Raw genomic sequence first — 13810 nt, 5'->3', positions numbered from 1 at the left:
GGAAGATTCCAACAAGGGGACATAACTTCAGAATTAAGGGACAAAAGTTTAGGTAACATGAGGGGTAACTTCTTTACTCAGAGGGTGGTGGCTGTGTGGAATGAGCTTCCGGTGGAAGTGGTGGAGGCAGGCTCGATTTTATTATTTAAGAGTAAATTGGATAGGTATATGGATGGGATTGGAGGGTTATGGTCTGAGAGCAGGTAGATGAGACTAGGTCAGAGAAAGTGGTCGGCGTGGACTGGTAGGGCCGAACGGGCCTGTTTCCGTGCTGTAATTGTTATATGGTTATTATATGGTTTATATTAGTGAAGGGAAATTAAAACACGGATGATAATTTTAAAATTAAGGGTGTTTCTTAACTAGAAGCTAATGTGGGTTAAGGGTGAATGGGTCTCCATGTGAATTAGAGCAGAGACTTCAAGGTAATGAATGTTGGAACAAGAAGTTTGGCCAGGAATACATTAGAACAGTCAATTCTAAAGTATTCTAAGGTAAAGCAGTGAGGGGAAGGGAATTATCATTGTTTCAGGTTGAGAACCCTGCATCCTCCACAGATGCTGCTTGACCTGCATTCACGGTTTGTGTTTTGCAGCCTAGTTCAGCCAGACAGCTGATAGTTATATTTTCTAGAAGAGCAGTTAATGAGAGTGATCAAATATAATGTTTTTGGACTTCCTGATGAATATTTTTGCTCACCCTGGTGTTATTAGCATACATTGTACCTCAATAATATCAAAAACAATGTGCACATCAGAAACATATGGGGGCACGTCTTTGGGACATGATTCTCTGACCACAACTGGATAGAAAGTGATTGTCCAGGCAACACCCCTCCCAGTTCTAAGTTGCTGGAAAATTATTTGAGGATTTGTGATGTCAATGGTTGCAAAAGGTCAAGAAGGGGGTACAGAATTACACTTTTTGGCTTAGCTGAGCCGTTTCTGTATTGTGGCAGATGTGGAGATCTAATTTGAACTCAGACATGGAGAACAGTGGAAAATGGTACAGATTCAGACGGCAACATGTTCAGGAGGAAAAACTCAAGATTGGAAATAGGACACTAGTTTTCAAAGTTGGATTAGGTCAATGATTGTTTAAATGAGAAGAGGTGTAATGACATTTATGGACCATGGTGAGGCAACATACTACCAATTATACCAGCCAACAAAATAATTCGAAAGAGAATGGAACAACAAGGAACTGCAGATGTTGATCTATACCCAAGATGGATACAAAATGTTGGAGTAACACATCGGGTCAGGCAGCATTCCTGGAGAAAATGGATAGGTGATGTTTTGAGTCTGGTCCATTCTTCAGGTTTTCCAATTAGAAAAATAAGTTGTCTGGTGTGCATTTTAACAGAAATATGAATAAAACACCAATCAGCAAACTGAATGCCATTTTACTTTAAGTAAAAATGGTAGGGTGCTGATGGGCTTAAGATACAGAAGGAACTTCCTGGTCAATGTGGTTCTCAGCGGAGTATCTTAATAGTCACATTATCTTTTCTTTAATGCTTGTAACCCCACACCATATGTCAATCGACTCCTCTTAGGTTATTTTAGTAGTTGCCTCCAAAAATAAGAAATTTACAGCTGCCAAGTGACACATAAGCATGATTCTATGATTTGGGCAGAAATACAGGGCAAAACCTATAGGGGGATTGCACGGCAGGCGAGGTCACGACCCCTGACCCATGCTGTTGCCATGCAACACCTTATGGAGTACGTGGTGTACTGGAGGCAAGCATTTATTGTGGCTGCCAGTACAGTGGGATCGTCTTCGGTCCCAGCAGCCGTTGAATTGTCGCAGTTTTTTGCCAGAATTCTGCCAGAGACTCTGAATCCAAAATCGCCACTAAACTTGCAACACCTCAGTCCCAACCAAAAATCTTTATGAATGGCACCACATAATTACAGTGCTTAATCACATCAGGCTGCTTAACTGCATCCCAATAAACGTAGTACAGCTGCAAACCTCATGCTACATACAACATGCATACACTGCCTGTTGAACCATGTCAATCTCACCACCCCAGTATAATTCACAGCACTTCCTCATTCTTGTAGAAGACAAGTTTCTGCAATTAGAGGAAGCTAGAACTAATGAAAATGGGAGAGACTTTCCTGCAGGGCCTGACCCCCATGTTGGTCATTGTCAGAGACATTAGACAGGGCTGGATGAACATTTGAATTGCCAAGGCATAAAAGACTATAAATGAAGTACTGTAGATGAGATTAATATAGCTAGGTTGTTGATGAATGGCAGGACATGATGGGCCAAAGGGCCTGTTTGGTGCTATGATTCTATGAAATGCTACTTGACTGCGATGTTCTCACTATTCTTTATTTTTTGTTTCAAATTCTGTTTTTCTTTTCGTTTTGCAAATGAAGGCCACAACACCGTTTGACATACAGCATTTTAATTTCCTATGTTTTATACATCAGCACTCTTGTAACTTCACAGTGATATTTAGCAGAATATTAACATTTTTCTAAATAAATCTGTTTTTGTTTTAATTCTTCGTATCAAAGTAAATAATTCATCTCATAGCTGAAAATCAACAGGATATACTCCTCAATATTTCTCTCCTTGTGAAGTAGACCTTTTTGTAATTCAATTTTTCTATTTTGTTTCCACCTTTCTGGAAATGACATGGAATATGGTTCTCTCTGCTCTGGTTATGAGCTCTGGCTCTGAGCTCTGGTATTTTCTTCATAACCCCCAGCAACTTCTTTCCTACATTCTCCCTACCCTTACTCATTGATTGGGTGGACTAATTTGTCCTTGTGTTATTTTGTGCCATTTGTCGTAGCGCTCTTTGTGACCTCTTTCTATGGTGAAGATGATATTTAAGTTTAAGATGCTCTTTTGATGTTAGACGATAAGACAGATACCAGCTGCAGAACTCAAATCACTGTTCCTTGAGGCTTGTAACAAGGAACTGCAGATGCTGGTTTATACCTGAGAAAGACATGTATGCCAGAATAATTTTCAGCAGGTCAGGTAGTATCCCTAAAGAACGTGGATAGGTGATGTTTCGGGTTGGAACCCTTCTTCAGACTGATCTGAAGAAGGAACCCGGCTCAAAACATCATGTTCTCCCAGGTTGCTGCCTGACCTGCTGAGTTACTCCAGCACTTTGCTTACATACTTTACAGTTCCCTTTTCTTGCTTTGGTACACAGGAGACCTAGTTACATTTCAAAAGATATTCCTGCAAAGCCTTTAAGGTAATGGATACCAGTGGTGGAGGGATTTAAATCAGCCCATTTAAATGCTGGAATTGGAAGACAATGGAAACAGGGAATGTAGCCAGGCTAGATGAAGATAATGAGAAAAGGATGGCCAAGGGTTTGGCCTGACAAAATAATATCACGGAATCACAGAGGGGAGCAGTGATAGAGGATGTGGCTGAACTCTTGTCGGAGAGAGAACTTCTTCAAAGTAGACATATCTTGAGGAGATTTTGCAATGGAACGAACAAAATGTGTAGGAAAGAAATGCAGATGCTGGTTTAAATTGAAGGTAGACAAAATGCTGGAGTAACTCAGCAGGACTTACATGTTGCGTGTGTTATGAGTGTATGCCAGAAGCTACCTTGTACTCCAGAAGGCTTGAGCGACTCCGTGCGTCATGCCCTTGGACCTTATGACCTACCATGCAAACCCCCTATTAGGTCACAGGGAGAATCTGAGGTCAGGATTGAACCTGAGTCTCTGGAGCTGAACAAATAATAAAATTTCTCCCAATATGCTTGGCCGAGCAATTTTATAATGGGGCATGGAATTTCAAACATTGAAATCTATTTACGATATAATTGCAGAATTTAGGGATAGCAAAACTGTTATTTTGGTGACATTTACTTCAAGTAGTCATTGACACGAATAGTTCCTATTAGAATGGCTGGGTGCAGGAAAGGAGGTAAGGTTGGATCACAGCTGATCCAAAGAGCTCCCTCGCACCACCCGCTGCTGCTGACATCACGCTGGAACCCCCCCTCCCCGCGTCGGCGACGTCAGCCACTGTGACGTCATGCCGGTGTCTGCCGGCAGGCGGCCGCGAAAATACAACTAGAAAATGGCCGAGTGCCCGCTGTCTGTCCAAAAGTTAAAGTTTCTCGTTTTGGCGGTGGAATGGGAGACTTTTGCTTAATTCTTCAACACGCCAAGGGAGGGTTTACAAACACCTCGTTACGCTCCCGCGCCAGGAAGAGACTGAGAGACGACATACTTATCCAAGCACAAACGGTCTCCGTCTCCAAGATGGCGGCGGTGTGTCGATCACGTGCTGGTCCGGACCGCGGAGCGGCGAGTCACAGGTGACTGCGCTGGGAGCGCGTTGGACGCTGTGCGTGCTCGCTCCCCGCCAACGACGTGCGGCTCTCGTGGCGCGGAGGCGCGCACACCGCGGCGTGAGGACAGTTACCCCCCTCGCTCGGCTCTAGCGTGATGACGCAGCATTTTGGGCGCGAGGACGCGTGGTGGTATCGAGAGCGCGCACGTTGACACTGAGTGACTGAGCGGCTGCAAGGGGTTAGACGGACCGAGAGCGGGAGAGGGAGACGATGCAGATCACGCTGAAGACCCTCCAGCAGCAAACCTTTCGCATAGACATCGACTCTGAGCAGACGGTGAGTCCATGCGGTGTGCACTAGGCCCTGCCTCTCGGCCTCAAGACGCGTGAAGTCGGAATAGAGGGCGGGTGCAAGAAGAGACGCGGCGCATTCGGACCAGGCCGCGGTAGCAGATAGGAGAGCGGCGCGGCGGTATAGGCCTCGGCCTGGACCAAAAATGTCCAGCCTATTGATGGAGTGAGGAGAAGCCTGCAAGCGTTGGACTGGCTTACAGCCCATGGGAGCGTCTGGCTGAAATTGGACCTTTCGTTCACTAGGGGTTCGGGGCGCGTGTATCCATAGGAAACCTCGGTGATTCTGGGGGCACCAGGCCTCCGAAAGTCAAGCAGACTGTTTCACCCCCTTGCCACAAGCGTTAATAGGTCCATGCGACTCTCCCTTCCCCACCCCGCGATGCTTTCTGAGAACGGGCAACATACCCGTGCCCATGCGGCCAACAAAATGTCTGTTTCCTTGCTGCAGGGACAGTATATCTGCTGAGTGGTGATGGATATACGAGTAGTCTTTAACATGAGTCGAGAGGGGAGACACTTTCGCGCTCAACACGGAAGGTGACGGATAGGGGGATGGGTATGATGCATCAAATTAGAAAGAGTAACGTTAAACGTGCACTGGCAACAGATCCAAAACAACCATGACACAGCAATGCAATACACAGGTTTGGTGTTAAGTATGCGAGGCCAGCAGAATCTGAAGCCAACATAACTAAATTGACAACTAACATGTGGAATTCTTACTAAAAACAGTTGTTGCTACCTTCAACCTAGTCTTCTGAAGTGCAAATATAAAAACGGGGTGTAGGAAATACTCTGGGTCAGGCAGCATCAGTGGAAAGAAAACAGTTAATCTTTCAGTTTGAAAGATTGCTTTCAAACTGAAATGAGCTTTAGCTTTTGTATATTACCACTGAAAACACATTCTTTATCTTAAAATCTATGGCGGTATTGAAAGCATGCGTTTTTTTAATGCAATGTTACAGTTTTTAAAATATTAGGGTTGTGTGGGGATGGAATGTTGGTTTTCTGATCCCAGAATAAACATTTTGTTCAGAACAAGTATTGTAAGGAAGTTGTGTTTCAAAATGTGTATTGTTGAAGTTATTCGAGGCATGTATGAAACCATGAAAAATATGAAACCATATTAATCAGGAAAGAGAAAATAATAAAGTCCGAAGGAATGAGTTTGGGGAAAAGGTGAATTCAAAACTCGTTTTAAATTTTTTTTTGAAGTCAAACCAAATTTTGAAGCAACATATCTTTGTTTCTGCTAATGGCCTATTAATACATTCAACTTGGTTCTTATAACAACTTGCATTTATTCACTGCTCTCCGTGTGAGAATGCTTTACAGGAATGTAATCAGCAAATTTTGTTATTGAGCCAGATGAAATGTAAGGACAGATTACCTATGGCTTGGTCAGGAAGGTGGGTTTTAAAGGAGGGAAGAGCAGGACTTGAACCATACATTGTGTGTAAATGGCTTTTATTGATTTGCATTCCCTGGGAAGCAGCTTTTTTGAAGTGGTTTTCAAAAAAGATAATTTGGATCATGGGATGTATTAAGCATTTTGAGCAGTGAGTACTTTATGGTTCAATTCCCGGGTTGTGGTGTATCTTATCTCAACTTGTGTAGAATTCGGAGTCCTGCAATTGATATCAGAAATAGGAAGGGAAGATCTGAGGCAGCATTTCTCTATTACTCTCCAGTGACCCCTGCTGGAAAGTATGCTTCGGGCAAAGGATATAGGCACAGCCTTTCACCATAGTTGCTCATGTGATGGAGAATGACCATTTTAATACGGTAAAGGTTCGTATATCAGCGAGAGTTAGTTCTTTCACTCTGTGAAATTACTGTTTACTGTAATTACAAATTACTGTTAACAAAAACAAACTTGAATGTTACCTTATTGTACTTGTGTTCTTTGCCTATTGATCCTGCCTTTTATTTAGATATCATGGGCAATTGGCACTTGAATTAGCAGGTACGTGAATAGTTGATGGCTAGAATTCTACCAAATGCAGAATCATAAGTTTCTCAAGTTGATAATATTGTTCAGACACTATTTCTGTTTTCCCTTGAACTTGGAGAATTGTTTTTGGTCTAGTTACCCAAATCATTTGTGTGAATTCTTTCTATTTTGAGTGTCATTCTAAACTTTATAAATTGTAAGGTTAGCAGGTAGAGGGGGTGAGTATTTCATATAAATACCTCCCTTTGTGGATCACTCGGAGTAAATTTTAAATGGTGGCAGATTGAAAAGTGGTGTTTAGAGGTTTCTAGGTGTTGTATCATTGAAATGCAGATACAGCAAGCAATTAGGAAGGCAAATTTTATATTGGTCTGTATTGCAAGGGGACTTTGAACGAGGTAAAGATGTCTTGCAGTAATTTTATGGGTCCCTGGTGAGATCACACCCAGAATATTGTATGCCTGTCTGGTTCCTCACCTAAGGAAGGATATATGTGATGGAGTGAGAAAATGTAACCAAATTTGTTCCTGGAATTTCAGAGGGGGGTTGGGAGTGATAAAGCAGCCTGGTCTTACTCCCTTGGGTTTACAAGAATGATAAATTATTTCACTGAAATATGCTAAACTTTAATGGGTCTTAACAAAGTTGGCTCAGGGGCTGTTTCCCCTGCCTGGCTATCTGGAGAAGGGTCACAATCACAATATTCAGGGTAGGCAGTTCAGCACTGAGATGTAAAGAAACATCTGAGAGGGTGATGAATCTTAGGAATTCTCTATTAAACAGCCGTGGAGGCTACTTTGAGTCTATTTAAGATGTGATACAATAGATTTTTTGATATTATGGGAGTTGAGAATAAGACACGGAAATGACATTTTGAAGGAAAATTTTAGCCATTATCTTATGGAATGGTTATGAAAGCTCAAATGTCTGGGTTAATGCTATTTCTCATCAGTGCTTACTAGCGGATGCGCATGTAATTCATTGTGAATTTTGAGAGTGGGCAATTGAATAATTCTTCTCCAATAAGAATCTGACTACATGCGAGCATAAAGCAAATTAATTAGATTATAATTTGTGGGTGGTTAGTGAGTTCTCGTCTTAGAGTTTAACAACTATAAGTCTTCACTGTCCAAAGCATTGAGATTTAAACATAATTTCAACTGTGCAGTCAGATTAGCTTCAAGTGCATACTATTTCAATGACCCCAGAGGAAGATATTACTTTGTGTGATTTTAACAGATGCGAAAGGCTTCCTGTTGGCCTCCTATGTTCTTGTTTTTAATATATACACATCCCATAAGGGTTTTATGTTGCTTGCTGCAGAGGTGGTTCACTGGTGTAGCCAATTTGTTTCTCTTTTTGATAAAGTCCAGATATTCAACTTCAGATCTATAGTATATCACTGTGAAATTGAAATAGATTTCGCTGTGAAATTGAAACAGATTTTTGAGTTAGTTGTATAAATATGATAGCAAAAGTATGTCACTAATTCTACAAGTCCTTTCACGAGGATGCATCCATGCAAAGTATCTGGCACAAATGGCATTCCTGACCGAGTGCGAGAGATGTGCCGGATCAACCAGATTCATGGAAATCTTCAATTTCTCATTTCTGTGATTTGAGGATCTCACCTGATTCAAGCGGGCATTGATTGTACTTGTATTGGTGCCCAAGAAAAGCCAGATGACCTCCATCAATGACTACCATCCAGTAGTACTTGCATCCACTGTAAGGGATTGCTTCAAGAGATTGGTTATGATGTGAATCAACTGTCCCCGAAATGACCCTGATCTGCTTCAATTTGCCGATCATACGTGATAGGAGTAGAATTAGGCCATTCGGTCCATCAAGTCTACTCGCATCATTCAATCATGGCTGACCTATCTCTCCCTCTGACCCCCATTCTCCTGCCTTCTCCCCATCACCTGACACCCGTACTAATCAAGAATCTATCTCTGCCTTAAATATATCCACTGACATTACCTCCACAGCCTTCTGTGGCAAAGAATTCCACAGACTCACCACCCTCTGATCAAAGAAATTCCTCCTCATCTTCCTAAAAGAACGTCCTTTAATTCTGAAGCCATGACTGCTAGTCCTAGACTCTCCCACTAGTGGAAACATCCTCTCCATATCCATTCTATCCAAGCTTTTCACTATTCTATACGTTTCATTGAGGTCCCCCCTCATTAAACTCCAACGTCATATGTTAACCTACTCATTCCTGGGATCATTCTTGGAAACCTCCTCTGCACCCTCTCCAAAGCCAGCACATCCTTCCTCTGCTAGGGTGCCCAAAATTGTTCACAATATTCCAAATGTGACTTGACCAGCGCCTTATAGAGCCTCAGCATTACATCCCTGTTTTTGTACATAAGCCCTCTCGAAATAAATACTAACATTGCGTTTGCTTTCTTTACTACTGATTCGACTTGCAGATTAACCTTTTGGGAATCCTGCACCAGCACTCTCAAGTCCCTTTGCTACTCTGATTTCTGGATTCTCTCCACATTTAGTAAATAATCTACGCCTTTATTCCTACTACCAAATGCACGATTCCACACTTTGCTACACTATATTCCATGTCAACAGTCATCTACAGTCAACAGCAGAGGGCCTGCTTTTAACGCAGAGATAGAGTTCGGGGTTAGGGCCAATGTACGCCTGGAACAGGGATTGTTCAACATACCCAGCAAAGAGACAGGCATAGCTGGGGCCCATGCGAGTGTCCATAGCTACGCCTTTGATTTGGAGGAAGTGGGAGGAGTCGAAGAATGGTTATGGGTGAGGACCAGCTCCGCTAGGCGGGGGAGAGTGTTAGTAGAGGTTCTGCGGTCGAGAATGAAATGGAAGGCTTTAAGATCTTCCACGTGGGGGATGGGGAATAGAGTGACTGAAGAAGGGCCTCAACCAGAAACGTCACCTATTTTTCACCAGAGATGCTGCCTGACCTGCTGAGTTACTCCAGCTTTTTGTCTAGCGTGGATCAGTACCAACACTTCCTCCTCACTGATGATTAACACAGGTGCACGGTAGACGTTCTAGGTTGAGATAGCTCCTCTGGATTGAAAGAGTGGAGAGAAGGTGTAGAGGAGAGGGGGCGGGTCAAAAGCTGGCACGCAATGTCCTATCCAGATAAGGAGGGGTGGGTTGGTGGATGGAGTCAGGTAAGAGAGAGGGGTGGAAATTATGAGGCTGGGATGTGATTGGTGGAGGCGCTGTAGATGAATGTGCAGTGCCCAGGGAAGAAGCTGGGTGAAAGGGGAGGGGTGATGTGAGTGGGTGGATCTAATTGGATCGAGGGCCTGAGACTGAGCAGGTTACCTGTATTTAGAGGATGTAATGCTCATGCAGTCAAGTTATACTGAGGTGGAATAATGAGGTGTTGTTTCTGATTTGCATTTGGCCTCAATCTGGCACTGGATGAGTGGAGGAGGCAGTGAGCAGATAGGTGGGAATGCAATGAGAATTGAAATTGCTAACAACCGGGAGCTCCAAGTGACCATGGCAGAAAGAGGACAGGTGCTTGGCAAAACAGTTGCCGAGTCTGTGCTTGGTCTCGCCAATGTTGAGGCCACAACGAGAGCTCCTAAAACAATGGCTGAGATGAATGGAGATGCATGTGAATCTCCTCATCATTTAGAAGGGGTGTTTCGGCCCCTGAAATGCAGTCAGGGTGAAGGTATAGGGACAAGCATTCCATTCCCTATGATTGCATGGGGTGGCGGAGAGATGGGTGAGGAGGAATCAGGGAGTCATGGGGAGAGTGGTTCCTGAAAGTAGAAAGTCGGGGAAGGGTTAGACGTGACAGATGGTAAAATTGTGGTATAGCTGTGGAAATGTCAAAGAAAGATTAGAATATCTTAAGTAATAGATTAAAACCACTTTGGCCACTGCCAAAGGTTTTACACACATGCCATTGTTTTCAAACTCTTGTTCTTCATGAAAAACTAAATTGACTATACTGTTTCTAAATTTGTCCTTTCCTTTACCTGTACCTTTGAATGTTATAACTTAGTTTATGACTTCATTTTCATTACCAGATTTTTCTTTCTCTATTCCCATCATCAAACACCATCTTTTTTCGTTTCAACCAAGTTTTAGTCATGTTTGATATTCTTGAAAATTGCGAGCAGCATTTCTTGGTTAGATATATGCTGGGTATTGACTTCCCATTAATTTGATTAATAATTTACCTGCTGTAGGTATTGCATTTTGAATGGTAAAATCTTATTGTTGAATAACCAATGTCCACTATGAAAAAAACATAGACACAAAATGCTGTAGTTACTCAGCGGGACAGGCAGCATCTCTGGAGAGAAGGAATGGAGGAGGTTTTGGGTCGAAACCCTTCAGACTGAAAAAGGGTCTCGACCCGTAACGTCACCCATTCCTTCTCTCCCGAGATGCTGCGTGTCCTGCTGTTACTCCAGCATTTTGTGTCTATCTTTGGTTTAAACCAGCATCTGCAGTTCCATCCTACACACGAAAAGACATGTTACTTTGGGATGTGGTTTTGCAATAGAGTTAAGGGCTGGGATCATCTTGGCATTAATGAGGAACTTCCCCACAGAGATATGTTTTTGTACATGTTGAATACAATAGATGACGGCACGCTTTCACTCCAGTTTTCTTGAGTAAGAATTGCTGTGCATTGAAGAACAAACTAGGATCAGCTGCTGTCCTAGTGATGCGACTGCAGCTGCTTTCCCTGGTACACCAGACTTGATATGTGACAGCCCTCTTTGTTTGGTCGGCTGTCTGGTCAGGGTAGAAGTATTTGTGAGATGTGATCTATAAATGTCAGGAATTTTGCAGCAGGAAGGATGAAGACAAAAAGGTTCACACCAAGTGGAGTGTTCCTTGGTGCTTTTCTGGTCTAGTTTTTTGATGTGCCATTGCTTTTCTGGGAGTAGATGTGCGGCATTTGTCATTTCATCATTAGAACACAGATTTGCTATCCGAACCTTGTGGTTAAATAGTGCAATGACCTCTACATATCTTACAAATAAAATAAATCAGCACTTCAGATGATCAACTTTTTAGACTATTTAAATTTCTATGCTTGTTTTTACATGTATATTATTTGTCTTATTGTCCAATTGTGTTCAAAATCATTTTGTATTTCTATTTATTGTGTTCAGAGTTTTGTTAAAGATTCTGTGAACATTTACTTGATTTCTCAGAATCAAGACATTTAAAGCAAAGAGCAAGTACATCCATTAGAAAAGTAGCCTGATGGTATTCAAATTACATTGGATGGCATGAAACTCCAATTGTGTCACCCATTTTATTGAATCCAAGCTAGAAGTACAAAAACTGGCTGTACAAAATCTAACGTTATCAAGGAGTGGTTGAATTAAATGCACTAATTTGACAAAACCTGGGATTTGCATTTAGTGATATCGTGGTCCATCATGTAACTTCAGTAGGAAGTGTTTGGTCTGTCAAATAATAAATTCGTAATGGTTTGATATTTCTTCTTAAATTCAGACATGTACAAATCAAACTTTTGTTTGAAAATTAAGTGAAAAGTTTTGAAGTGTAAAGGAAATGTCGTAACAGTTACTTTAACTTTGACTTTTTTTCTGTAAGTTTACTGAAGATATTGAAAACCTGATCTCTATGTACTCACTAACATGAAAAACCTTTTAAGACCAGTGGGTATGTAGAGAAAACAATCAATCATTACCTCGGGACGATAATCTTAGTTCTCATCTAATATCTGCACTTGAAATGCATGATCTATACTGTTCCACATTTTTCATATGTTGTAACTTAACGAGTCGGAGAGGCAGATCATTCTAGAACTTGGATCTCGGATACTGCAGCTGGGATGTCATGTTCTATGCTGTGCCATTGTGGTCTGCCTTTTACTTGGTGTTTGTGAAATTAATTGGCCTGGCTGGTTTCTGTGATGATTACAATCTCAGGAGAAGTGGAGCTGGCTCATCTTTTGGGCACTTTTGCCTGAATGTGGTTGTGAAAGCTTCACCATTGTCTCTAATGCTCCCATGCTGGTCCTTATGTATACTCAGAACATTGTTCTTTATCTCTCCACATCACCGTCTATATCTCTCGTTTTCCTTATCCTTAACCACCCTGAGGACGGGTCTCGACCCAAAACGTTGCCCATTCCTTCTCTCCAGGGATGCTGCCTGTCCCACTGAGTTACTCCAGCTTTTTTTCTGTCCATCTTTGAGTTGCCATGTCTGTCTTGAGTTTATTCAATTTAGCACAGCATAGCACGTGGGACTGTACAACTCAGGAAGAGACCCTTCTGCACACAGTGTCGGTGCTGTAATGTAATTTCATCTGCATGCACATGATCCATATACCTCTATTTCCTGCATATCCATGTGCCTATCGAAAAGCCTCTTAAATGTCACTATCCATCCATCACCAGCTCTGGCAGCATGTTCCAGGCACCCACCACCCTGTGTATATAAAACAAAATCTTGCTGGGCACATGTTTTACATTTTGCCCCGATGACACTAAAGGTATGCCCTATAGTCTTTGACATTTTCACCCTGGGGGAAAAGATTCTGACTGTCTACCCTATCTGTGCTTCTCATATTTTTATATACTTCTATCAGGTCTCCCCTCAACCCCTGAGGTTTCAAACAAAATCATCCAAGTTTGTTCAGCTGCCCTTTGTAGCTAATACCTCCTAATCCAGGCAGCATTCTAGTAAATGTCTTCTGCACCCTCTCCAAAGCCTCCCTTTCTGTAATAGGGTGACCAAATGCCATGCAACGTTCCAAATGCGACCTAACCAAAGTCTTATGGAGCTACATCATGATGGCTTGACTCTTACTCGATTTCCAACCAATGAAGGCAATCCATCTTTATCACTCAACCTACTTGTGTTGCCACTTTCAAGGAGCTATGGAACTGGACCCCAAGATCCCTCTGCACATTAATGCTATTAAGGGTCTTGCCATCAACCGCATACCTTCCTCATACAATGAATTTAACCCCATTGGCTACATCAGTCATGATCATATTGAATGGTGGTGCTGGCTCGAATGGCTGCCTCCTTTTCATAGAAACATAGAAACATTTTTCTATGTTTCTGCAAGGACTATGCAGCAGTTACATTTGCAGAAATTGGACTTTGTTTCTGGAACTGTGCACTCCAGTGCTGAAAACTATTTTACATAATTTTGTGCAATTATAAAGTTTCTGTTTTGGAGCAGAATG

The 13810-nt window shown here is 42.3% G+C and overlaps 1 protein-coding gene across 1 annotated transcript in view; it reads left to right on the top strand.

Annotated features, from left to right (window-relative positions):
- LOC144607200 (uncharacterized) overlaps positions 1-13810 on the top strand; it is a 56374-nt gene that overhangs the window by 22103 nt on the left and 20461 nt on the right. The window contains exon 11 of the mRNA XM_078423880.1: positions 4543-4635. Within this exon, the coding sequence (XP_078280006.1) occupies positions 4543-4635 (93 nt within the window). The remainder of the gene's footprint in view (positions 1-4542; positions 4636-13810) is intronic.

Source organism: Rhinoraja longicauda, chromosome 28 (genome assembly GCF_053455715.1).
Source record: "Rhinoraja longicauda isolate Sanriku21f chromosome 28, sRhiLon1.1, whole genome shotgun sequence".
NCBI classification, from domain to species: Eukaryota; Metazoa; Chordata; class Chondrichthyes; order Rajiformes; family Arhynchobatidae; genus Rhinoraja; species Rhinoraja longicauda.
This window is presented reverse-complemented; position numbering and strand designations above follow the sequence as displayed.